Source organism: Theobroma cacao, chromosome 1 (genome assembly GCF_053813885.1).
Source record: "Theobroma cacao isolate CCN51 chromosome 1, ASM5381388v1, whole genome shotgun sequence".
NCBI lineage: Eukaryota > Viridiplantae > Streptophyta > Magnoliopsida > Malvales > Malvaceae > Theobroma > Theobroma cacao.
Genome location: NC_142639.1, coordinates 38,534,057 through 38,560,773, shown reverse-complemented (window position 1 = coordinate 38,560,773; position 26,717 = coordinate 38,534,057). Strand labels below are relative to the sequence as shown.

The following is a 26,717-nucleotide window of genomic DNA, read 5'->3' as shown; positions in this document are numbered from 1 at the left end:
CTCTCTCTCTCTCAGTTTGGTTATAACTTAGTATAAGGTGTAGTATAATATATTTTATATTTGTTGGGGAAGGGTTTTTCTTCTTTTCTTTCTTTCTCTTCTCTCATTTCCTTTTCCGCCTTCTCAATGGTAATGATTTTCTCGTTACGGGTATCGTTGTTGAGGAATCTGAGGAGTTTTGGTTGTGAAAAAGTGGCAGTTATAGCATTAGAAAAACAACAGCCAGAAGAAGAACATCACCAAAAAAACAAAAACAGGATACACGAGCGCACGAGTGCTTGAGGAAGGGCAAAGCAAAGAGAGAAAAAAAAAAAAAAAGGACACAGATTTTTAAGGTTGATTGATGTGATCATCCAAACAAACGGCTCTATCAAGTCCCCCTATTATTTTTTTTTTAATTTTCTTTTACCATTTTTTTTTGCCACTCTATATTTGGCTTCTGGGGTGGTTGGTTTGTTTTTGGTTCTTGGTTCTTTTAGACTTTTCTCTTGAATCACCATCTTTTTTTTCCTGTTTTATTTGGGAGTCTGGTCTGTTTTTTCTATGTCTCAACAAAGGCAATTTCAGATGGTGGGTGGTAACAATCCAGGGCAGTATAATGACACAACTTTTACGAAAATCTTTGTTGGTGGATTGGCTTGGGAAACTCAAAGAGATACCATGAGGCGTTATTTTGATCAATTTGGAGAGATTCTTGAGGCTGTGGTAATCACAGATAAGAATACTGGGAGATCCAAGGGTTATGGCTTTGTAGGCTCATTGATCCCTTTGTTAAAAGCCTCATTTGTTTCCTTTTGTTATCCATTCTGTGACAATAAAAAGTGAATCTCTTTTTATTATTATTTTCATTTCCAGGTTACCTTTAAGGATCCAGAGGCAGCTATGAGAGCTTGTCAAAACCCTTCTCCTATCATTGATGGAAGGAGGGCAAATTGCAATCTTGCTTCATTGGGTGCACAGAAGACTCGTCCACCAACGCCTCAACACGGTCTCTTTCTTTCTTCCCTTTTCCTTTTTTTTTTTTTTTGTTATTTATTCTTGTTGAAATGCCACCTTCATATATCAATATCAACTCTCTATGCATATGCTGATGGTCCTGTGAATATTCAGAGTACAACATTTGGGTGAGAAAAAGGTCATTTTTTGATAATGATATCTCAAATGTTCAAAATCCCCTTTTTATTCATTCTGAAGATGTGTTTGTTAATACCGTATATTGGGAAAATATCTTCACCTCGGTTCATTGCTATCATTTCTAAAATGTTTCAAGCTCAAGACTAGTAGTTAGTCAACGTGATCTGATAAACTGAAATGTGGATCTAAAAACTAGAGGTATAAAATCATTTAATTTAGAGAAAATAATTAAAATGCAGGGGCAGGACGGTTCAGACCAGCACCTGGATTGATGGCACCGCCTGCTTATCATGGTTCCTCGTCAACTTATGTCCAACAACCTACTGGTCAATATTCAATTCCTTACTCAGCTTATGGGTGAGTTCAAGTATTATTATAGAAATAAAATCCAACGACACTTGGTTTTTAACCTGCATTTGTTACTCTTTATTGTTTCATTTATTCTGTTTCATCACCCTCCTCTTTTGGTTTACTTCCAGGTACACTGGGTATTCACAAGACAGCATTTATCCTTTGGTTAGTGTTCATAAACAAAGATTGCAAATAAGAATGATATACTACATCAGTTCCTTGACATTGCTTTAGCTGAATTGAATGGTGTTTAATTTGCAGAACTATTATAGTCTCTATGGAGGTCAACAGTTTTCACCTTACTATGCTACCGGGGCATCAGTGACACCGGGGATGTTTCATAATTTTTATCCATTTTATGCTCAATATGCACAAAATAGCCAAGCTCATGGTTTTGGGGTTCAATATCCCCAAATGGTACAATATCCTTATTTGCCTCAGCAGTATAGCTCCACGGGAATCCTATCACTTCCCTCTTCAATGCCTATGGCAGCAACTACCGCAGGTGCTTATATTTTACACAACTTCTGATTAAATACATTCGTAGAATATTTTATACAGTTTTCAGTCAATTGATCCCTTGGTGTAAAATACCTATTCCAAGAGAATTTTAAAGCAAAATGCAACAGGTGTTAATTGTCAAACAAAATATGCAGCAGGTATTGCAGCAACAAATACAGCAGCAACAACATCATCAACAGTCACAATAAAAACAACACCACCAGCAACAACAGCACCACTTCCACCAGCAGCAACAACAACAACAACAACAACAACAATAACAACAACAACTGGGGTGGTGGCAACAGGCCCAGGTCCTTCACAGGCTTCAGGAACACCTACCGAAAAGAACCCATCAAGTTAATCTGTCTTGAGGGATACAGTTTCTTTTACAAGACAATCAAGATCTTTTGAAAGGGACGTAAAGGTTGAGGAAAAGAGACATTTGAATAAAAAGAATCCAACAAGTTATTGATTCAAAAGGAAGGATGCTTCATGCCTGATCACCTAGCATAACAAGAGATGGAAGTCAAGGATATCAGCACCGGGTTTTTCATTCATGGAACGGGCATTTTAGATGTAAAGCTCGCTCCTCTTAACTGTCTACGATTCATTCTCCATTCATGCCCGATACGATTGTCTTATTGTCATCATCTTCAGTCACCAATTGATGATACATGTTTGGTCTAGGAGAGTAGGGAGTCTTAATTAGTTGGTAGCATTAAGATTAATTAGAAATCATATTCATTCATGTATTTGCATAAGGTGGAAACCAAATATTGGCTTTGGATTCTACCTTAGACACTAATTATTAGATGACTTTGTCTCGGTTGCAGAGAGCATCCGATGACAGTCTTGTTCATATTTTGTAGCAAGTGGTTCAGAAGATTGATTTTGTATCTTTGAACCCAAATTTGATTGATTGGTCAAGAAAAAGGGCGAGCTCGGATAGCTCACCCATTAACTTGTAATTTTTATTTTTTTGGTTTGTCCATTATTCACGATTGATACTTTTTAAAGATAGGATTAGTTGGGATAAATAAAATAGTGTCAATTTCTTTCTTTCTTTCTTTAACAGATAATCATCTCTTTTGTCTTTCATCTTTCGCTTTCAGTGGGTAATCTTTTTATTTAATCGAACAAATCCTTTCTTTTCCATGATCATCACTTTTGGGGTTCGATGCATGTGTATGGAATCCAAGGGGATCTCATCTCAAAAAAGAGGTCAATGGTTGGAGGGTTACTTTTCTCGTTTCAGAGTCAAGCATGCCGGTTATCAGGCTTCGGATCCTTCCAATTCAATGAAAGCCTGTAAAAGTTTTCTTCTATAGAAATGATGGAAAAGTAAATCCAATGTTGCAACAAGTCATCTGAACTCATCTTATTTGTGTTTGCCGATGGCTAATAAAGTGTATGAAAAGAAAAACCAGGAGAGAAACACTGCAATAGTTTTTGCATCCTCCAATAAAAACTACTGCAAAGGATGCTTTAATTTCGGCTTTTATCTTCTGCAATTCCCAGCAAACTGTTCCAAAATTTGCTGCCTGACTGTAACACAAGCACTACAAATAAAAACACAAGAGTTGCAAGACATTAAAACCAATGGTGGTAATTTGTTCAACATGTCGTCAAAGTCATTGTTGAATGTTTGAGGACTGAGTAGTAAAGGTTTCTGCAAAGATTTGGTCCATCATTTTTCTCTCAAGGAGGCGTTTGTTTTTTCTTTGATGATGGGTCAAAATCTATTCTACATTATGATAGGAATATGCGGATTAGTCCAAGATGGCTCTGTCTGCCAGCTTGTTGCATGGCAGAAGGCGTCACATTCTTACTTGGTCTGAAATCTACTTCTCTTTTGTTGGAGATGGTTTGGTAAGATTTCGATCTTATAAAAGAATCTGAGCAAGATTTTTAATTTAATGTTGTCCTTATTTCGGTACAAACTTGTCCCTTTCCAATTAACATAAAAACAGTAAGCCTAATTTAATGAAACAAGGTCCCCCCTCGAAAACAAAAGAAAGCAATATGGTACAACATGGTTGGCCAAAAGCCCAATACTTATTAGCCTCGGCTTGTTAAGCATGAACGAGAAATTGTCAGAAGGGATATAAAAAAGGAGGTTGCATGTCCCCCAAGTCTTGTCAATGGTACAAGGCTGGAGGTGCCATACACTGAATCGTGTTCCATTCCTTCGGTTGCATGTTGAACTTTGGCTGAAATTGTTCAGAAGCAGGGTGAAGGGCAAGAATTTAACCTTGCTTGGCCCTTTACGCAATTCAATTTTGAATGCGTATATACATGGTCTTTGTGTTGGATCAGAGGAGGCAAAAAAAAAAGCCTTGGTTTGTGGATGACATTGAATATACTAGCTTGTTCCAGTTTTTTTTGTTCTTTTGTCATACAACCTTAGCATCTTCTCAGTAGTACAACTGTTAATTTAATCTACTGCTTTAACATTTTTCTTTGTCATTTTTGTACGTCACTAAATTAAGGTCGACGTCCAGACAGTATTTTGCTTGTACTGTACATGGAAAGTCTGATTTGCTAACTAGCACAGGACAAGAAAAAACCAGCTAATTCCAAGACTATCCTGGAATTGGTTTCCAATCTATATTCTGTATTGTATATCTACGATTCAAGTTAACCTCAAGTGAGTTGTATAGCCGAATTAGTTCTACTACTATAATTTAAAATTTGAAGCAAAGCTTTTGCAGATGTCACGATAAATTTGCAAATTTTCGTGTCATATCAAGTCGATTTTTGACTCATTAGTCATTTCGCCATTTGAAAACCAGCATCACCATATGGCGCAGTAACAGCTCTATTCAGTTCTTTGTTCAATTTCTGGGTCAAGTCCATCTCTCTGCTCTTCTTGTCAGGTACTAGACCCTGTTCTTCACCGGCCCGTATGTTGTGTTGGCGAAAATCTGGCCTTTGCACAGCAAACTCAATTGAAGGGACTGTTTAGATAATTGTATAAATTTAATAAAATTAATATTTGATACATTCATAGTATATAATTTTTATACAGAGTTAAGTCATCAATTTGGACATTGTTAATGTATCAAATATTTTTTAAAATTTAATAATTTAATAATATAGTTTGAAAATTGAGTTTTCAAGGATTTGGGTATTAGCCTATGAGGCCGTTCCCAGTGGCATTAGAGAATTTAGCTTGGGCTACTGTTGAATGAAGCCCAAGTCGAGGTAGGAATAAGGAATCTAAAACTCAGACAAGACTTGTCTAATAACAGATACCTTGGTTTTCAAGAGGAATTGAATTGGGAAAGCATTGGATTTTCAACAGTACAATTCTTTCTCTAAACGCTATCCCTTTTTGTAGCGTGCTTTTTCTTTTGAAAAGGCCAAGGCTTCAATGGCAAGCAAAGGGGTGCCCTGGGCAGCAATTGATAGGTTTGGAATTAAACCGAGGCTGGTAGTCCTGTTGCCTTCCATTTACTTGGGCCCATGCTAGCAATTGTGCAAAAATTTCCTCTTCATCACCATTTGCACTTAGCCCAACACTTTTGCTCAACTTCCACACCTCTTTAGCCTTCATCCAAAGTTGACTTAACTTATTCTTATTTATCCTCCTCACCGTTAATTTTCCTCTTCTTTCTTTTTGTTTTTTCTTGCCACTGAGCCGTTCCACCACTTCACTCAAGAGACCCACCTTCCTACTTTTGAGTTTCCCAGATAGTGGAAGATCAACTGGTAAAATGGCTTGGTTAAGGGCTTGGACTTGTTCTGCTGAAGAAGACACCCGATTTGCATGCGGCTGCACTGCTGAAGAAGAAACCTGGTCCTGGCTTTTTGATGGGCAGGCCACTAGTTTATTCTTGTCTTGCGGGGCATGATCTTTCCTTCGCACTACATCACCCATTAGCTCATTTGTATCTGGCCCATATCTTTCATCAGATCGTACTAGAGTCGGGGGATCATCCGGTTTAACGATTCAATTGACCTGTTTTAAGGCTCTTGAACCGGTCTAGGGATTTTATAAAACCTCTGAACCGATTCTAGGGTTTTAGAAAATCGGTTTTAGGGTTTTCAAATACGATCTAGGATTAATGGAAATTGATTTTAGGGTTTCAAATCGATTTAGGGTTTTGGAATTCAGTGTTAGGGTTATGAGACAAAGGTATTAAACAACAAAAGATTCCTAAATCAAAAAATAAGAAAGGAAGGCAAGGAAAATAGCAAGAGGATGTTTGGTTTAGGGGAAGTGAAAGGCATCTATAACATATATAAAAAGAAGACCCAAAGGGGTTTCCTCATTTAGTCACGTGGAGGGCATAGAAAAAAAGAAAAAAATGAAAGAAAAAGAGAGGTAGAAAGAGAAAGAAAAAAACAGATAGAAAAATATCCGCGTGCAACGCATTGACCATAGTTTAGTGCATTATAATTTAAATAACTATAATGATTTTGTAACATTTGATTGACAAAAAATAAAAGAGTATAATTGTAAAGAAAAAATCATTACAATCAGTTGAAGAATATTATTTTCTTAGTTCATGGAGAAAATGTTACTTTCTCTCAACTGAGAGAAAGTAAAATTTTTTTTCCTAAATTATCATCAATTTTTTTTCTTGTTTAACCTTTCTTTAAGTAGATGTTTGTCGACAAAGATGAGTGCAAGAAGGAAGGTGAAAAAAAAAGAGAAAAAAAGAAAAAAAAGAAAAAAGTGGAGTTCTTCTCCTTTTTTTACCTTCTTTAAGCCGATGTTTGTTAAAAATGATAGGCGCGAGGAGGAGGAAGGTGAGAAAAAAACTAAGGAAAAGAGAGAAAAAGAAGAAGAGAAAAAAAAAAGGAAAAGTGGAGTTCTTTTTTTTAATTATAATGGTAGATTTCATATAAAAAAGCACAAGTTTCCCAATTACAAAAAAGGATGAATAACCATGAATGTGAATGGCTTGTCCATGGCATATTGTTTACAAAAAATTTCCATATTAATACTCAATTCACAAAGAGCAAAAAAGAACAGTAAAATATTTATAAATTAATTAAATTTTATGTTTATAAATTAATTTTATTTATTGAGTAAAATAAAATAATTAACTTTTTATAAATTAATTAAATTAACTAATTTAATTCTTTAAAATTTAACTAATTTATTAAAAATAAATATTTAGTAAATATATATATATTAATATTATTTTAAATCACTATTATTTATAGAAATAAATTGAAAAGCTAAAAATTTATATTAAAAAATATATAAATTTATTTAATTTTATATTTTTATATAAAAATATTTTTATAAATTATATTACATTTTCTACTATCATCACTTTTTCATATAATATATTTTTTCAATAATCACGTTCTCTAGTACGTACCAAACACATGTAAAAGTGAGACCTTTCTTAACCAGCAGTGTCCCACAATTGGGCCTCGATGACCTTGCCATCAACATTCAAGCTACGAGTAGCGAACTTGACGCCAATGGTGGAGTTAGACTCGAGGCCAAACTCGTTCCTGGTGAACCTCGAGACTTTCCCACTCCTGAATCACCGATCAACACCACCTTGACAAAGTAGTCATAGTCATCCTCTGCTCTGTAACCAGCCATCTTTCACTCTTCTCAAAGCCACTGTTGTTGCACTCCTTTTTACATCCCTTTTGCTAAATTTACTTGAAGGAAATATGAGAAAGAAAGAGAGAGAGAGAGAGAGAGAGAGAGAGAGAGTGAAAGACGGGTGGTTTCAAGTTTATTAAGACTTTTTTAAGATCTCTCTCTAGAAAAATTTTCTTGCTCTTCACCCGAATTTGTCTTAAAAGTTCAAACAACAAAGAAAGAAATACTGGTGAATTTGGTGGAAGGCCAGAGGGTTCTGTCTTCTAATTAAAACTCATTCCCAAATTGAATTGGGTCCATTCTGGGTTGGTCCTCAAGAAGGAATAGCCATTGATGTGCTCGAACAAACATACATTCTCAAGCACCACTAATTTCGTGATGATGAATTGCAAGACAGAACCACGTGAACATTCAGCTGCTTATGTCTCTCTTCCTATATCCTTCAAGACCATTATTCACTCAAGATTTCAGGAAATTTCCTAGTTACCTATCCAGAACCAAATCAAGTCCTCATATTCTCTACTCTCCCAAATAAGTTTTGCTCTTCGTCATCTTCCAAAAAGAGAAAAGGAAAACAACTAGAAAGCCAATGGCTATTAGAATTCCTGGTGTTATGCATGCCAGATAAGTTCGACGCCAATCAAAATATTTTGCAAATCAAGTTATCTTCTGAAAGTGTTCCAAAAGGCTACTGCACAGAAATTAAAAAAAAAAATTTTGTGATTCCGGGCCAAAATATAAATTTTCACATTTTTCAGTCCATTTTTGTTTTTTGAAATATAATATGGGTCTATAAAATTAAATTAAAATAAAATTTTCCTCATAATCATTTTATTCTATATGTAAATTCATCAGTGTCAAAGTTTATGAAAATATTTAAGAAAATATTATTTTGTTACAATGTTAAAATATAAAAATTAACAAATTATTTTTCAATGTACAAAAACTAAAAATGAAATGTAATTGTAACACAACAAATTGAGAAGATAGAGTTCTCGTTCTCCTATTTCCGGGAAAATGCATTATCGTTTTCTAACAACTGAGGCTGAATTTGAAATACGGGCCAGTTTGTCCAATGGGCCTCAGAAATCCAGGGAGCCCAATTCTCACTTTTTCTTTAAAACCCTTTTTCACAAAGCCGAAGGGAAAACCCTAGAAATCCTTGCTTCAGAGCGGCGCTGCACAGCTTGCTGTGAACCATCAGTCTCGTATTTCTTCTCTCAGGTAACTCTCTGCCTTTCTGTCTTTTCTTTTATTATCTGGTGATTATCGTAAATCTTTATATGGATTGGGTTTAATTTTTTTTTTCCTTTTATGTTAGTAGTTTGAAACGATGTCGATTTCGGAACTTGCTTGCTCTTACGCTGCTATGATTCTTATTGATGATGACATCTCGGTCACCGTATCCTTTATGCATATAGGGTTTTACGATTTGTAATTCTAATTTCGTTCAAACTTAGCTGGTACCATTATGGAATGAAAATGAAATTAAAAATCTTTATTATTGTTGTTGAAAGAACGAGATTACTATATGTTCGGGAAGATTGATTTATCTGTTTCTTTAACTATTGCTAATAGGCTGACAAGATTGCAGCAATAATTAAAGCTGCAAATTTGTCGGTTGAATCTTATTGGCCAAACTTGTTTGCCAAGCTTGCTGAGAAGCGCAACCTTGAGGATCTCATAGCCAATGTGGGAGCTGGTGGTGGTGCTGCTGCAGTTGCTGTAGCTGCACCCCCTGCTGGTGGTGGCGGAGGTGGTGCTGCTGCTCCACCTCCTGCTGAGGAAAAGAAGAAGGTGAGACTTCGAATAGAATTGGGATTTCCTTATTTTCGTTTTTTCCTTGCATTATTTATTTTGATATTTGATTTTTTGGGAAATTTTGCAGGAGGAACCAGAAGAAGAGAGTGATGATGATATGGGATTCAGTTTGTTTGATTAGGAGCTCCTTTCAGCGAGTGATTTGGTTGATTACTGGTTTAGTGCGTTAAGCTATAACAGCAGTTACTGTTTGAGTTTTATTGTATTGGTATTGGTATTTGTCTGTTGATTAGAGGTACATGTATTCTTAAATGAAGTGACACTGAGTAGCTGTTCCTTTTTGAGCAATGTTAGAATCTTTCTATATATATATATGTCTTCCTAGACATTTTTGTCATTTGTTAGAGTGTTGATTTGATGTTATTCCACTGCAATGCATGCATTTGGTTTTTGTTGTTTTCAGCAGTTACATATTTTGCCATTGATGACATCTCAGGATCTGATCCAATGGGTTGCTATTTTACATTCCTGTCATTACCCGTGGGTTCTGAGTTCTGTTCTTATTTGTTTGCTGAAATTGGTTCTTGAAGATTGCTTTGTCTTGTATTTTGCTGCGTGTTTCTTGAATTTAAGCAGTTTTCATTTTACTTTTTGCCATATGTATTCCCTGGTAGATTTAGCCATTTTCTATTAAGAACATCAACCGAATCTCTTATTATATGTTCTTGCGAGTATGAGACGGTGTATCCGGGGCTTGTTTACTGGATATTCTTGAATGAGATACCCTGATGCTTTCTGGATATCTTTGGTCTTTATTTTAACATGGAAGTGTAAATATCATTGCTATGCTTTTATAACCTCGGCCTATGTGGTGAGCCAGGAATGGATTCAGTCAAAAAATAAATGATGCTAACCAATTGTTTAACTTGGCCAAGTTAAAATGTTGATTCAATTAGTTACATTGAGCAAAACTCAAATGTGTTTCGGTGTAATTACCAAATTTACTGTTTCTACATGCGAAAGTCTGCTGAGCTAATTTAGAGGTGCAGTAGCGTCTATCATGGAGTGGCAACGTTTTCCTTGGCTAGAGAAGCAATCTTCTCCCCATCAATTCCAGCTTCACCACCAGGGCCGCCTAGACTCAGCAGCACCCCCTCCCATTTCTTAGCGGGTCTATGTGCCATTGAGACATTAATTACAATTAGTCAAGGCAAGTTATTATTTCGATCCTGGGGGGTCAAGCAACACATACATACTTTATAGGAGACTATGACTCATGCTGTTTTTAATGAACTACTGGGCAGGGTTATGTTATTACCTCAACGTTGAAGGCTCCCATTTGAAATCCTGTGAAACCCTCTTTGGACTGTGTCGACCAACCCACCAGTTGAGGCAACGATGGGTACCTATTGAAGAGAAAAGAAAAAGAAAATAATAGCAAATGGACAAGAAAAGAGGAAACGTTAGGTAATAAGTATGAACATGATTTTATTTTATTTTTTTTTGAAAATATTAAGTATGAACATTATTAACGACGAGTTAATCCATCTGACGAGTTTTTGGTTGACACGATACCGTTCCATAACGCATAGCATGCAGCTGAATAGGACCACAAGGTTCAAATCTGCTGGGAACTAAAATAAAGTCTGCTCCTGCTATAATCATATGAGCCAAGGGAACATTGAATTTTGCTACACCTCTAGCCTTGTCAGGATACAATATTTCCAGCTGTTCAAGCTGCTTCTCCATTCGTTTTTTGCTAGTCTCCTGGGAGAAATTTAGTTGGCATTGATTTTAGGGAAATTCATCTCATTTTATGAACATGGATTAACACAGGTGGGGAAAAAACATTTCCATTGGGATACTTACAAGGACTATTATCTGAACGTTTTCTCTAATGAATGGGGGAATGGCTTCTACAGGTATGGCCGAACCTTTCTGCTCTTGTGGCCTACCCACTTCGGCTTGGAGGGCTTCCTTCATAAGAGGCTTTGCTGCCATAACCTGAGAGTGTCGTATATGAGTAAATCCTGGTGCAATGATAATTATGATTGGCCAATTCAAGTTCGTAACTTCTTACAGTTGAAGCATCATATTTGACAGCTATTTATTTGTCAGTCGACGGGTTCCATTCTTGGACATCCATGCCATTCACGATTCCAATGATGCCTGTCTTCCGAAGAATGTTATCCAATTCTACTCCTTTGTCTATGCCAGAAACAAGTTCTTGAGCATAGTATGGGCTAACAGTTAAGAGCTTGTCAGACTCTATTATGCCAGCTTTCATCCATTTGATTTTCCTTCCCTTGACAGGTTTAACATACCTGCAGAGTAGATTGATCAAACTTCGTGTTTAACAGTAGGAATTCCATTATGTGAAGCTGATCGAGTGTATCAACAAAATCAAATCAGCTTTTGTATTCATCTGGGAGATTGAGAAGTGAGAAGTCAGCAAATGCGAATCTTCCTTGATAAGCAATGTTGTGAATGCAAAAAGCAACCTAGCCATAAAGCACAATGTATGTTGTCTCTGTTAGAGATAGCACACTAACTTAGCCTCACGTCATCATTTTTTAATATTTCAAGAACAACATAGTGTTAGTAACCTCTGAGCAACTAAGTATATTGGTTTACTTCTATGTTCGTTGAGGTGAGTTGAAAACAAAGACAAAGTTATTATATCTAGGTATTTTGTAGGTTATATATATACACTGTTGGTTTATTGTGTGCTCTTCTTCCATTGTTCTTACTGCGACTAGAATTCTTAAATTCTTAATCTATCTCACCTTAGCACTTTTATATATTCCTCTTGGTTAATACATTGTTTTCAGGTAGCACGGAATGAGGGCAGTATAGGCCAGTCATTGGCAATGAAAACAACATCTTCATCTGCAAGCTGGAAGATCTGAACATCAGCAATTTTTTTTTTTGTAGCAGAACCTCCGGTTGTGAGAATCATGTAAATGTTTTAGTCCTTAGTCCTTACCGTATGGCCCTGAGAAATGTTTAACTGCTGCTGAGGTTCAGAATCCTCGGTGCTTCCAGAGCTGCCTGAAATCCATAACTTAGCAACTTTGAGTATTAAGTATTAATACCAGAAAGTGGTAACAGAGAAAGCAACGAAGTGGTTGACAATATTACACACATAAATCTTTTGATTAAGTACTGAATAAAAGAGATACGTTGCCAGGATTTTAGAAGCTTGACCATGCAATTCTCTCAAGCTATGTAGAGAGACTAGCACACTCAATCGGGAGGTAGGCGAAGGTTCCGACCTGAAATAACAAGCTGAACCTAAGTCCTACGTTGGTTGTCTTCATAATCCTTTCCAGCAATTGGGCATAGATTGTGGATCCGGTTTTCCCCCATACTTGAAATGCATTCATATTATGGAAGTACATCTTCTGAGTTCTGACTGATCAAAATATATTGTTAATGAAGTGATATGAAAAGATTCTGATCCACAAGGACTAACCTTTTCAAGAAAGGTAGGGTGATGCACGAACACCCGATCAACTCCTCGTTTGTAGCAGTGGAAGAAGCGGACTTTCTCGGTTCTATCTCTAACTTTAACCTATATAGCATTTCAAAGGGTATGTGCAATTATCCAACGAATCACGGGAATATTGCTGAAATAGAAACCTACTAGAAGAAGATGATATTTTGATGTTTCAGCATGAAAGATAGTACTAAAAAAACTAGTACCTCAACCGTAACATCTGTATCCAAGGCATCCTTCTACTGGTCATAACGTGGAGCGATTCTCATGACACGATGGCCACTGGCCTTGAGGAGAATTAGTTTTGGTGAATTTTGCTCTCTTCAAACTCCACACACACCGATCAATAAAAAATTGGTGTTAGATGCACAGTAGTATCTTATCAAGTTTCTATTTCACATTATTTAGGTATAAAATATATTAGTGTTTTATATAAATACATACATTATGGGTTTATTGAAAGTGAGAAAAGAAAATTGTTTTGTGCGCATACAATTCAGATCAAGTTTTACGAAAATGTGGAGTTCCTCCTTTACGCACTTCCAAGTGATATTTTTGTACTTTGTCTTTGATTTATCAAATCAAACAATTTTAATTTTGAACTTTGAGTTTTTTTACCGTTTGTGTTTGATTTGTTAATTATATATTCCTGTTGGTCTTTGATTTGGCAGTTAAAATAATCCACAAATATTTTTTTCTTTTCTGATAATTTTTTCATTCCTCAACCAATAAACATGTGAATTTGGACATTAATTCCGCAATCTACCAGAATTTAGACTCTAAGAATTGAGGTTTAAACTATTTGAATTTCTTCTATGATCAGGACATCTATGTCTCTATCATGTAACCATGGAATTGAAGCTCTACATAGCTTAGAGGAGCATCGAGAAAATACTGCACAATGCGCTAGAAAACATGACGATTGAACAGAGAAATGGTGAGAAACATGTTACATACATCTTGTAGCGAACAGTCTTCTAAAACAGGGAGAACTATTCACTCTGACTTGCTACATTTCTGCTTCAAACTTCCGACCTGTCACTGAATAGAATGATGAATGATGAACCCTCTGCCAAGCTGCAGTGAATTTTGGCACCCAAGTCTGGAAGTGAAGTTCCATCCCCTGCACTGCACCCTTTCATTTCTACCGTGAAAGGACTCAAGAGTTGGTGGCCGTACAATCCACGTGGCAAGCAGAGGATGGCTAAGGTAAGGCGTGCCACGTTGGGCTCGGCCTTCTCGGTTTTGCACCGGCTTACAAGGTTTTGAGAGCTTGGAGTCAGTTCTGGACCACGCAACCGCATTAACGGATAAACGGAACTGGAGTACATACATAAAGGTATTTTTCATTTTGTACTACTTTAGCTTCGGTGTTTGTTTGTGTTTATTAAACTCAAACTCAATATTTTGGTAACACGGAAGATTATTTAATCAAAATTTATTGATGGATAAGTTAAGGTAATTGTACAAAATATATACTTTAATATTATTAGCTAGTAAAATTATAATATTTAATTAAAGTTAAATTATAAATAAGATTAATCTTGTATAAAAATACATATTTATTCACTTTTATAACAACAAATACAATTTCATTATTATACAAATAGCAATCTTGTATTAGGAATTGTGTATATTGTTACAAAGGTGAATGAATATATATTTATAAGTTTAATTATATTAGATATTGTAATCTAAGTAAATATTATAATTTAACAAGTTAATAATATTATATTATAATCTAATTAGATAATTTGTTCAATTAAGGTAGTCCAATTTCATAATGAGGTTTATTTAATTATCTTAGTTATTAAAGAATTATTATTATTATTATTATTGTTATTATTGGTAGTTGTTTTTGCTTTTATGAATAAAAATATTTTTGACAATAAAAGGAATAGATGATTTTAACATATTAAAATTTGACTTTCATAGATAAAATTATTATTGTCATTAATTAAATTTCATATAATATTTTTGAAAGTATAATTTCAGACTTTAATAAGTATCATACCTACTTCGATATTAAGGAAACTTTATTTATTTATTTACAAAGCGGTGAAAAAAAATTATGGTTTTAAGAAAATGTGTAATTCTTATCAGATTGAAATTTTCTGAAAAGAATCAGTGATCTGTCACCGCCTAAACTCTTCTAAGTTCTGACTATGAACTTATGTTGCTCGCTTTCACCACCGGAGATGATATTTCTAAGAATTAACGGTGAACTTTAATTGACAACGAGAACGCTTCCGCTAAATGGAACTTGACATTGACTCGTTACTTGACTCACACCTCTGCTCCGATTCCGAGGACGATTCCAACTCTATCATCCCTCGCCGCACCATCGATGAAATCCTCAACGACTCTGATTCTTCGACGTCATCCTCCTCACCCTCTTCTCCTCCTTCCATTCGCCCCTACTCCACTAACCACCTTCCTCGGTCGAAGACCGTTCCGCAAGACTTCGCGGAATCTTTGAAGGGAAGCGACGCGGTTTCGCAAGGACCAGCGGAATCCTCGAAACCTAGCCCCTTCTCGCGGACTGGGGATCCGATATGGAGGGTTTCGTCATCGTCTTCTTCCTCAAAACAGTTGCCGACGCTGTTTGGCGGAGTGAGATCCAATGCGAAACCCGGAGCGGCACTCGCTGCGGCTGCGGCGGCGTCGAGGTCGCTTCCAACGCCGCATGCGGCGGCGATCAAGTCGAGACGAGCGGGAAGCGGTGGGGTTCTCCAGAAGGTTATAGATAGTGATGATCATGAGGTAAGCTCATTGAATGGGGAATCAATTGGGGTTAGTTCGGAATCAAGCGTTTCAGGTGAAAAATTAGAAATTGACGATTCTAATGATAATAATAAAATGGGCGATTTTCAGTCTGCTGATACCCATGAAAATGGTAATGTTGTTGATAATAAAGATAAGGAAAGTGAAACGGATAAAGTAATTGAACAAGTGGATGCCTGTTCTAAGCTTGATTTTGATGAGAACTTAACTGAAGAAGTTACAATTTCGGGTTCAGTGGAAGTTTTTGATAAAGAAATTCAATCTGTTTTTGTTGATGAGACTTCTATGGTTCTTGATGAGAATGATTCGGATAAAAAGAGTGTTTCAGCTTTGACCGGGGTTGATCAGGAGAGAAGTATAGATAAGGACTTGGTGATGGTGGATGTGGAAAGGGAGAATTTAACAAATGATACGGGTAGTCGTGAAGATGGTGAGGCAGGTGTTGGTGATGGTGCTGATATTGGGGGTGGTGATGATGCAAGTTCAATAAGTGATATTTCGGAGCTTGTAGAGGAGAGATTGGAGCAATTAGAGAGTGAGAGAATAAGGAAAAGGGCAGAAAAGGATTCACGTGCCACAATGAAGCCACTTGAATTTGCTGAAGAGCTTGAGATGAAGCAGGCTTCTACTGGTTTGCATTGGGAGGAGGGTGCAGCTGCCCAACCAATGCGGCTTGAGGGTGTTAGGAGGGGTTCAACCACATTGGGATACTTTGATGTTGAGGCTAACAATGCAATCACTCGGACTCTTACATCACAGGCATTCAGGCGTGATCATGGCTCCCCTCAAGTTTTGGCAGTCCATTTGAATTTTATTGCAGTGGGAATGACTAAAGGAGTCATAATCCTAGTGCCAAGTAAATACTCTGCTCATCATGCTGACAACATGGATCCTAAGGTGCTTCAATTGCTCTATCTCTTTAATTTTTCTCTTTGATTGCTTCTCTTTGGAATTATGTCTTTTTATAGTTGTTGACTTTTGCTCCTTTTTGGTTAAAGACAAGTTTGGTTATTAGGAAAATATTCTTATGACTTTGCATTCTGATGCACAAAACAATAAAATTTAGTATAAATTACTGGTTTGATGGATTGAAATTAGAAAGATGGAATCTTATAGTATCTTGTTGGTGCATTATGACTAAAAGACATGATGCAGCTGCTTGACCAGATTTACAGAAACATACTTGAAATCAGAGGCTTGTTAAGACAGGCCTTCACATGTGTTAGTAATCTTCTTTTCTTTCTTGTTTTGTTCGCTTGCGATTTACGGTGGTGAACCATTTTATTGTAGTTATCCATGTTAACTTCTACTGCAGTTGAGGAATTTGTATGATGAACTTTGAAGCTTCAATATGCATACATTTAACAAACTTTCTTGAATTTGATTTTTCATTTGTAATTGAATTTGTGTGAGTTAACTTTGCTGTTTAATTGTGTGATATGTATTCTAGATGGTGATACTTGGTTTGCAAGGGGATCGGTTCCTTGCCCCTTTAACGTCCTTGTGCTTCAATCAGCTAGGAGACCTGCTCTTAGCTGGCTATGGTGATGGTCATGTTACAGTTTGGGATGTTCAGAGGGCATCAGCTGCAAAAGTTATTACTGGAGAACATACTGCACCGGTGATACATACATTATTTCTGGGGCAGGATTCTCAAGTTACTCGCCAATTTAAAGCAGTTACAGGTGATAGTAAAGGCCTGGTCCTCTTACATGCTTTCTCAGTTGTTCCCTTGCTTAATAGGTTCTCGATCAAAACGCAGGTAAAATGTTACTACATTGAAATAAGTCTATTTGCATGGGGGATTAAGTTATCTGCTTATTCTAAACTGATATTCAATTGTCAACAGTGTAGTACTTGTTAGATTGATATGTTCTAATATTGATTGAAATAGTGTCTTCTTGATGGACAAAGAACGGGCACTGTCTTGTCAGCTTCACCCCTTCTTTTTGATGATTCATGTGGGAGCACTTTGATGACCTCTCAAGGGAATGCTACAAGCAGTATTGGTAGCAAGATGGGAGGTGTAGTTGGGGGAGATGCAGGTTGGAAACTCTTTGCCGAAGGCTCTTCTCTGGTTGAAGAAGGTGTGGTCATATTTGTCACCTATCAAACTGCTCTGGTGGTATGAAGTCTGGATGATTGCACAAATTCCATGTATCTTTTGTGTTTAGGATTACATTTTTATTTTTGTGGACAGTTCTTGTACACAATTTTCTGAAGCCACTATTTTTTCACCTATAGGTAAGGCTTACTCCAACATTAGAAGTCTATGCACAACTTTCTAGGCCAGATGGTGTGCGGGAGGGTTCCATGCCTTACACTGCATGGACATGTATGACACAGCCTCGTGGCTCTTCATCAGGTATAGAGTGTGTGAGATTGTTAAGTTTCACATTGACAGCTTTCTGAGATATGAATATGTTGCAGAAAATACACAATCAGAAACAGCAGAAAGAGTTTCACTGCTTGCTCTTGCATGGGATCGGAAAGTTCAGGTTGCAAAGTTGGTCAAATCAGACCTGAAAGTATATGGGAAATGGTCTCTTGACAGTTCAGCCATAGGTGTCACTTGGTTGGATGATCAGGTATGCATGGTTTTGTTTCTTTAATTCCATAGGCACTTAAGCTTCTTCTTGATTTTATTGTGCTTCTGTTTGTTCCATCATTAAAACAATTTGCTAATGGAGGCTTTCATGCTTGTACAGATGATGGTGGTTCTTACAGTGACAGGACAGCTCTATTTGTTTGCTAGGGATGGAACTGTGATTCACCAAACAAGTTTCGCTGTTGATGGTTCTGGAGGAGATGATCTTGTTGCATATCATACTCACTTCATTAATATCTTTGGAAACCCTGAAAAAGCTTATCATAATTGTGTGACTGTGAGAGGAGCTTCCATATATATACTAGGACCTATGCATCTTGCTGTATGCCGACTTCTTCCATGGAAGGAAAGGATTCAGGTTCTACGGAAAGCAGGTGACTGGATGGGAGCTTTGAACATGGCAATGACACTTTATGATGGCCAAGCCCATGGTGTTATTGACCTTCCAAGAAACCTGGATTTGGTGCAAGAGGCCATAATGCCCTATCTTGTGGAGTTGCTTTTGTCATATGTAGATGAAGTGTTCTCCTATATTTCAGTGGCATTTTGCAACCAAATTGGTAAAAAGGAGCAGCCAGATGACCCTGAAAGTAGAAACGGTTCTGTGCACTCTGAAATAAAAGAGCAATTCACCCGTGTTGGTGGTGTTGCCGTTGAATTTTGTGTCCATATCAAGAGGACTGACATTCTTTTTGATGAAATTTTCTCCAAATTCATGGCTATTCAGCAAAGAGGTATTATAAACAGCTCATTCCATGCCTTCAGTAATTACTTCTATATTCTGTATTTGCTGTTCAATATTTAAGTTGAGCTACATTGCCAAGTCAGAGATTTAGTGATGTAGAATAATTATCTTTCTGTTAAATTGTTATAATCAAATTTAACAAAAGCATGTCATGCCTGATACCTGATAACTTGGCCCTGTTTGTGATGATCATTGCACATCCAATAGATTCAAGCTGGAGTGAATTCTTATCAGTTACCATCATTGGAAAAAGTTTTTGAATATCATAAATATGCATATTCTTTCTGAACGCCTTTTTTGCTGAAAATTCTGAATGCAAAGAGTGACTAAAATTGATGTTTACTTGCATATTTTCGGGGCAGACTGTCACTGAAAAACCTTATAAGCATTTTAAGGGCAAAGCAAGACTACTTGAGAAGATATTAAAGATAGTGGTGCTCAGTTGGCTTTATTTGTTGATGAAGTAACTCTTGTCTTACATATTATTTATTCATTGTTTTGGTATTTGATTTGTTAGTGAATTATATCCTGAATCAATGTAATGGCTCTTTTTCTCATGGTTATTTGTAGTTGTGACATTTTAGTTAAGTGATATTCCTCCATCCAATTTGTGCTATCCATAGTTTTGTAGCCTGTGAAGATGTGCATAACACAATTTATCCATTGATGACTGCCTTGTTTAGCACTCATTAGACACAATTTTTTAATCTCTGAATAATTTGCTTTTATGTTCTAGAAACATTTTTAGAGCTTTTGGAGCCGTACATATTGAAGGACATGCTTGGATGTTTACCTCCTGAGGTACCATATAGTGTTAAAGTATGTAGCTATACTCTTCATCTTATAAATACATTGTAATTATGCTTTCGCTTTGTTGGAAAGATCATGCAAGCACTGGTAGAGCATTACAGCAGCAAAGGATGGTTGCAGCGAGTGGAACAGTGTGTTCTTCACATGGACATTTCTTCCTTGGACTTCAATCAGGTTAATATATATCATCTACATGTCTTTTTGGTTGCTTTCTTGTTGTCTTTTTTTTTTCCAATTTTTATCACAAAATTTTCACTACTTTTCCTTATCTATATTGTAGGTTGTCATTTTATGTCGGGAGCATGGTTTGTATGGTGCTCTAGTGTATCTTTTCAACAAAGGATTAGATGATTTCAAGGCACCTTTGGAGGAGTTGTTGGTAGTTTTACGAAATAGTCAAAGAGAAAGTGCTTCTGGCCTGGGGTAAGTTAGATGGTCAGACATGTTGATTAAGAGGGTGCGGGGGTTTTTTTTTTTTTGAATATTAGTTTCATTTCAATTCAAAATCAGGGGAGACCCCTGAATATACAAGTCACTGAAACCCAGGAAAAGATGACACTGACTGGAAACAGTTGACAGAACCTGGCCTGCAAAAAACTAGTATATTACCCTATTCATCTATACAAGAATCACACCTATCAACCCCACTTCCAACCATCACTGTACAATATCTGAATCCCACAAAAGAAAGGTCAAAGGAAAGAGAAGAGTAAGAAACACAACCGGTTGGACTGTTTCCTTGTCTTGCTACTCAATGAGTCTGATTAACCAACAGTCACAGGAACAGCCATAACATCCCATTTTTCCATTGTCATCAAACCACAATCCCAAGGATAATCCTCCCACTGTAATTCTCCCGAACATCTAAAAACAGAACACCCACACTCTCTGCATGTTCAGGTGCAGGGGGGTTTTTTACTTGATGGAATTCAAGAAGATTTTTGTTTAGTTACAGGATAGATTCTATTTTGTTCTGGAAACATACCAGCTACATAACTTAGTTACGTTTCATTTTTTATTCCTTGGACCATGTTTTATTCTTAAACCTATTAAATCACTATGGTCCATGTGAGCAGTCCAATTGCCAAGGTACTAAGGTGGCTTGTACCTTACTTCATTTTAGCAAGCTTGAATCAAAACAGATGAGACAATTATATGTTAATCAGAAGAGACTAACACATGTGGGTAAATTTGTTTTAATCACTTTTGGATTTTTTTATAACATTTGGAGGGCTTAAATGATATGAAGGTAGTGGTGTAGACCATGAGGTTTAATCTGATATTTCTGGCTTTGTCTTGCATGTTCAGTTGCCTAAATAACATAGAACCAACAAGATATATTGGAGTAGCTTCTCATACTTTATGTTAGTTTACAAGTTTATAAAATATTTTCTTTTCATAGTATTCTATATGTTGTTCTTTGCAAGTGAGGTCTTCTTACAAGATTTGTGGAACCAAGAATTGCATTGTTTACTGGAAAAATTTATTTTCCATTTTGTTTAGATTAATCGTAATTTTCTAATAGCATATTATATAGTTCGTATTGTTTTTTCTTTTGGTCTTCATATTATTAGCTTTCTATCAGTACTAAAACTTGTTCATCTTATCAGATACAGGATGCTTGTTTACTTGAAGTACTGCTTTACAGGTCTTGCTTTTCCACCAGGTATGAGTTGTTCTATTGAAGTAGTCAAAAGGTGCATTTTGTTATCTTTTGACACTCCAAAAAAAAAAAAAAAGTCTTTCCTGATTTGAAGCTGGGGTGATTCAGAGAAAGTTAATTGATCAGTTATTAATGTGGAATTTGTTATTCTAATTGCTACTTGCTTCATTAACACACACTTGAAATGCTATCGAACGCGCTGGCTTACTGAAAATGACATCTTATACTAACTTTTATTTTATAGTAACATTAAACTTGTACTTCTAGGGATTTTGCATTTCCAAACTAGTACATGTAGGGCCTGACATATTTCTGAACGATTTCCCTTGTTAATATTATTTAGTGCCATGTTAATGTGTAGCCCTTGGTTTCGCAATGGTTGAGGCTGATCATTTGCACTACTGAAACATGCCAATTCTCTATCTGCAGGACAAGGTACTCTTCCACCCTCACGCTTGTCGTCTCTTAGGACAGAACTTCTGCAATTTTTGTTGGAGGTTTCTGATGGCCAGGATCGAAAATCAGCTTCAACTTTGGCTTTTGGAGGGGCATACCTTAACCTGTATTATCTCTTAGAGTTAGATACTGAGGCTACTTTAGATGTTCTCAAATGTGCTTTCATAGAAGACAAATCCCCCAAACCCGACTCCTCTTTTTCTGAGTCTGGCAATGCAAATGTGGAAGCTAGAAAGGAAAATGATTTGATGGCTGAATCTGATACTATTTTGGTTCAGAAAACTGTTGATGCTCTGGTTCATGTTCTTGATAAGAATGTCTCTCGAACAGATGGGCTTCCAAGCAATGATGATACTGAATCAATAGACGCATGGCCTTCAAAAAAGGACATGGGCTATCTGTTTGAGTTCATTGCATACTATGTTGCATGTGGAAGAGCTAAAATCTCAAAAATTGTTCTAAATCAGATTTTGGAATACTTGACTTTAGAAAATAATATTCCACAAAGTGTTTCCACCATTAGTACTGAAACATCCAAAAGAAGAGAGATGCAATTACTCGCACTTTTAGAAGTAGTGCCAGAGAGCGATTGGGATCAATCTTATGTGTTGCAGCTATGTGAGAATGCACACTTTTGCCAGGTATCTTTACCTTGCTAATTTCTTGAATTTCTCACTGTAAGCATGATGTGATGCTTTAGATTTTTTCTCTTCAGGTCTTCCTTACAATAAGCTTTGTTTTGTCATGCTTAGGTTTGTGGCTTAATTCATGCCATCAGACGTCAGTATCTTGCTGCTCTCGATAGCTATATGAAAGATGTGGAGGAGCCGATTCATGCCTTCGTTTTTATCAACAATACATTAATGCAGCTGAGTGGTGGAGATCATGCTACTTTTCGATCAGCAGTCATCTCTCGAATTCCAGTGCTGGTTAATTTAAGCAGGTAATGCTTGTATAAATTTCAGAATTGTCTCTGTTCTTTGTTTTCATCTTTAAAAAGATTATTTCAGCTGTTTTAGAAATCATTTATTCCCTTGTCAATCTTATGCTTTTATGATCTTTTGCAGAGAGGGGACATTCTTCTTAGTTATTGACCATTTCAATGATGAGAGTTCGCATATATTATCTGAACTTAACTCTCATCCAAAAAGCCTTTTTCTTTACTTAAAGACAGTCATTGAGGTTCACTTATCTGGCACCCTCAACTTCTCTTATTTAAGAGAAGAAGAGATTGTGGATGTCTTTAGTGGAAGAAGGGGGAAAGATCAGTCAGAAGAGCTTGAAGCATACTTGGAAAGAATCTCCAATTTCCCTAAGTTCCTGCGAAGTAATCCTCTTAATGTAACTGATGACATGATTGAGCTTTATTTGGAGGTGAGTACCTAGGTATTGCACCGCTCTTTTCTTAGCATACAACTGCCCACCTGTCCTGCTCTCCGATAGAAATGCACGGCTTTAAGTCACATTGTACAGCTTCCATTATTTGTAGTATTATTCAATTTTCTTTTTATTTTATCCTTTGTTAACTTTAAGTTTTCAGGTTGAAGAAAAATAACAGGAAAGGAAATTGAGTACTGAGTTAAAATGATTGTTCTAATAATTTAGGTTGGCCACTTTTCTTGATCATGCCATCTCTGATTTTCCTTTTGCAGTTATTATGTCAGTTTGAACGGGATTCAGTTCTCAAGTTCTTGGAAACTTTTGATAGCTATCGAGTTGAACATTGTCTACGCCTTTGCCAGGAATATGGAATAATAGATGGGGCGGCATTTTTATTAGAAAGGGTTGGTGATGTTGGTAGTGCTCTTTTACTTACACTTTCTGGCCTTAATGATAAATTTACACAACTTGATACTGCTGTCGGAAGTGGTGTCTCTAAAGTTTCTTTAGGTGGATCTGCCAGCATGCAGCATTTCAATTCTGTTTTAAAAATGAAGGAGGTTTGTAGTATATATCTCCTGGATTATGGAATAGTTAAGATCTTTTATGTCATTTTTGTTGGATGACCGGACACCTTGATGTTATTTCTGATGTTATATCAAATAGGTGAATGATATATGCAATGCATTGCGTGCCTGTATTGAATTGTGCCAGCGGAATACCCCTCGTTTGAATCCAGAAGAGTCTGAGATGCTTTGGTTTAGATTACTTGACTCGTAAGTTCAACATATTGATTGATTTGCTTGTCTCCAAAATTTAAGCCTTCTTTTTTATGTTGTTTCTGTTCTGTTAAGTATTTATGTAGGAGTTGTGTAAAACTAGTAATTTACTTTAGACAACTGAAAATGCATCATTTTTCCCCATTTGCCTTATATAAATTCGAAACTCATTATTTGGCACAAAACATGATAGCAGAGTAGATACAGTCATCTAGTTTTTTTATTTTTTGAAAGTTAATACAGTCAGCTAGTTAACTGGAGATTCTGTTATATGTGATATAAAGAGCACTTCTATGGTAAAATACCTTCAAATTTTTAAAGTTGAAGAGAGAGAGACTTTAAATCTATAATAAAGAAGAAAGTAAAGTAAGGTACATGAGGTATTTGCGGAAAAGACAGGAAAAAGAGGAAGGGTGAAAAACCGCTATAATCTCTAAATGTGCGGGCATGTTTGTCTTTCATATGCTTACCATCGTCTGATTTTCAATGCAGATTTTGCGAACCTTTGATGGGTTCGTACTGTGAAGAAAGGGTATCTGAGAAGGAAAATCATGTGGGAATGCTGGTTGAATCATTGGGTTCTCAAGAGGAAGAGGACTGCATAATCAAGTGGAGGATCCCAAAATCTCACAAAGGTAGCCATATATTGAGGAAATTGTTCTCTCAGTTCATCAAAGAGATTGTTGAGGGAATGATAGGATATGTTCGACTTCCAACTATTATGTCCAAACTCCTATCTGATAATGGTAGCCAAGAATTTGGAGATTTTAAGCTTACAATATTGGGAATGCTGGGAACTTATGGCTTTGAAAGAAGAATTCTGGTATGTTCCTGTATTTTGAATATCAAGATAGTTTATATTCTTGTAATTGAATTCACTAGAAGTCTTATTTCATCTTTATCTTTTTTTTAATATATATATATATATAAATATATACATATATACCATGAAGCACAAGTCTACCATTAACTTGCACCACATGCTACAATTTGTCCCTGGAAATAGGATAGTGCATTACTGGGCCATACAAATAGTCTTACATATGTGTGAATTTCAGTTTGTAACTGTAATTCTCCCAACGTGTTCCAGTTCATGGCCTGAAGTAACTCAGGAACCTTTACTCACAGGCCACATCTCAAAGCTTCGAATTGTTTCTCACAGCAGATGCTATAATCTAGAATTGGGTGCATCTAAAATGAAACAAAAACCATGATTCTGTTGGCATGTTGTAGATGCTACACAGATATACATAATTAGGCGACAATATATGCGGCAAGGCTTTATTTCTGAAATGTCATTACTTCACTGAAATTACCGTTCCTCACCTTCCCTTTTAAGTTGGATTTGGTAGCAACTTAGTCGTACTCTTCTTTTTGGTAATAATTTGCTCTGAGTAATTCTAATGTTAATATTTTGGGTGAATTTTTTTTATGTTAATTTTAGTTGTTGCTTCTTTTTTTAATTTCAGGATACTGCCAAATCTTTGATAGAGGATGACACGTTCTACACCATGAGCTTACTGAAAAAGGGAGCTTCTCATGGATACGCCCCCCGAAGTTTACTGTGTTGTATATGCAACAGCATTCTTACCAAGAATTCTTCTAGCTTTCGAGTTCGAGTTTTCAATTGTGGTCACGCAACTCATCTTCAATGTGAGCTTCTGGAAAATGAGGCATCAACTAGGGGCTTCTCTTCTGGATGCCCTGTTTGTTTGCCTAAGAAGAATACTCAGAAGTCTAGAAATAAATCTGCTCTTACAGAAAATAGCTTAGTTAGTACATTGCCCTCAAGAACCCTACCAGCACAAGGATCAACATTATACCCTCATGAAAGTGATGCACTAGATAATTCTCATGGCCTTCAGCAAATATCACGGGTAACTCTATATTCTTCTTATTGTAGCTGTTTGCTGCCTTTGTCGGGCAATTGTATTAACCATACTCAATTTGGATTTTGCAGTTTGAAATCTTAAGTAACCTTCAAAAAGACCAGAGATTAGCCCAGATAGAGATTTTGCCTCAGTTGAAGCTTGCACCTCCGGCTATTTATCATGAAAAAGTGAAGAAAAGGAGTGAACTTTTAGCAGGAGAAAGCAGCAGTCATCTTGGTGCAATAGAAAAACCAAGTAAAAGCAAGCAACTCAGGGAGCTAAAGTTAAAGGGATCATCATCTCTCAGATTCCCACTAAAATCAAGTATATTCGGTGAGTTCAGTTACTGCTAACTTGATTTGCTAGGTATCGTTCTATCTCGTTTATAGCATTGAGGGAGTTTTTTTTTTTTCATTAGCAGGTAAGGAGAAAACAAGCAAACGATAGGATAATTGGCATATATGTATATTCTAACGATACTCGAGATGAACTTCCTCTGATGCTGTACCCAGTAGCTGTTGGAAAATTTGCGATAATTAAATCCAAGATAATTGGCATATGTAACCCTCGTTTTTTTTTTTATTTATTTATTTGTATCAAAGATGAAGATTGTTGTAATTGCAAATTATTTTGTAAATATGAAAAATTTTGTACATGTATCATGGAAAGATCATTTCATTAAGATTAAGTTTAAAATTAAATCAAAGTAATACTTGTCCTGGACAAATCTTCCCTTGTATGACCCCTCCCCCCCTGCACGATGCATTAAATATATAGTACTAATTAGTTTGTGAAAT

The 26,717-nt window shown here is 36.4% G+C and overlaps 3 protein-coding genes, 2 long non-coding RNA genes and 1 pseudogene across 9 annotated transcripts; 4 read left to right on the top strand and 2 right to left on the bottom strand.

The window, feature by feature from the left end:
- LOC18613896 (RNA-binding (RRM/RBD/RNP motifs) family protein) lies at positions 1-3,056 on the top strand. Of its 2 annotated transcripts, none has more exons than XM_007051374.3 (6): positions 1-750; positions 856-988; positions 1,374-1,491; positions 1,614-1,650; positions 1,747-1,990; positions 2,145-3,056. In XM_007051374.3, exons 1-6 carry the CDS (start codon positions 544-546, stop codon positions 2,348-2,350), a joined length of 945 nt encoding a protein of 314 aa, XP_007051436.3. In that variant the 5' UTR covers positions 1-543; the 3' UTR covers positions 2,351-3,056. The 2 variants fall into 2 exon arrangements, with proteins under 2 accessions (XP_007051436.3, XP_007051437.3); XM_007051375.3 differs by having other exon boundaries at positions 2,142-3,056.
- A 5,578-nt stretch (positions 3,057-8,634) lies between these two features.
- Positions 8,635-9,693, top strand: LOC18613894 (large ribosomal subunit protein P1). 2 transcript variants are annotated; one of them, XM_007051372.3, is made up of 4 exons: positions 8,635-8,788; positions 8,889-8,966; positions 9,143-9,361; positions 9,453-9,693. In XM_007051372.3, exons 2-4 carry the CDS (start codon positions 8,898-8,900, stop codon positions 9,504-9,506), a joined length of 342 nt encoding a protein of 113 aa, XP_007051434.3. In that variant the 5' UTR covers positions 8,635-8,788; positions 8,889-8,897; the 3' UTR covers positions 9,507-9,693. The 2 variants fall into 2 exon arrangements, with proteins under 2 accessions (XP_007051434.3, XP_017969800.2); XM_018114311.2 differs by having other exon boundaries at positions 8,662-8,788; positions 8,886-8,966.
- A 128-nt stretch (positions 9,694-9,821) lies between these two features.
- On the bottom strand, positions 9,822-12,147 carry LOC18613893 (granule-bound starch synthase 1, chloroplastic/amyloplastic-like; annotated as a pseudogene). Its single transcript, XR_016027087.1, has 7 exons — positions 12,112-12,147; positions 11,708-11,826; positions 11,406-11,649; positions 11,195-11,329; positions 10,901-11,092; positions 10,578-10,731; positions 9,822-10,498 (listed from the first exon to the last, which is right to left on the bottom strand). The product of XR_016027087.1 is annotated as a granule-bound starch synthase 1, chloroplastic/amyloplastic-like (transcript).
- On the top strand, positions 11,046-12,410 carry LOC148764802 (uncharacterized). Its single transcript, XR_016027090.1, has 3 exons — positions 11,046-11,161; positions 11,248-11,975; positions 12,157-12,410. It is a non-coding gene; the product is annotated as an uncharacterized LOC148764802 (long non-coding RNA).
- On the bottom strand, positions 12,195-14,107 carry LOC148764801 (uncharacterized). The gene is made up of 6 exons (XR_016027093.1): positions 13,782-14,107; positions 13,031-13,152; positions 12,801-12,899; positions 12,601-12,736; positions 12,312-12,376; positions 12,195-12,221 (listed from the first exon to the last, which is right to left on the bottom strand). It is a non-coding gene; the product is annotated as an uncharacterized LOC148764801 (long non-coding RNA).
- An 831-nt stretch (positions 14,108-14,938) lies between these two features.
- SETH5 (transducin family protein / WD-40 repeat family protein) lies at positions 14,939-26,647 on the top strand. Of its 2 annotated transcripts, none has more exons than XM_018129713.2 (19): positions 14,939-16,505; positions 17,059-17,370; positions 17,503-17,733; positions 17,853-17,973; positions 18,039-18,196; positions 18,317-18,950; positions 19,698-19,762; positions 19,844-19,945; positions 20,052-20,194; positions 21,382-21,437; positions 21,864-22,531; positions 22,643-22,833; positions 22,958-23,264; positions 23,543-23,830; positions 23,937-24,046; positions 24,542-24,872; positions 25,519-25,926; positions 26,010-26,253; positions 26,342-26,647. In XM_018129713.2, exons 1-19 carry the CDS (start codon positions 15,081-15,083, stop codon positions 26,365-26,367), a joined length of 5,820 nt encoding a protein of 1,939 aa, XP_017985202.2. In that variant the 5' UTR covers positions 14,939-15,080; the 3' UTR covers positions 26,368-26,647. The 2 variants fall into 2 exon arrangements, with proteins under 2 accessions (XP_017985202.2, XP_017985195.2); XM_018129706.2 differs by having other exon boundaries at positions 26,339-26,647.
- The last annotated feature ends 70 nt before the right edge of the window (positions 26,648-26,717 follow it).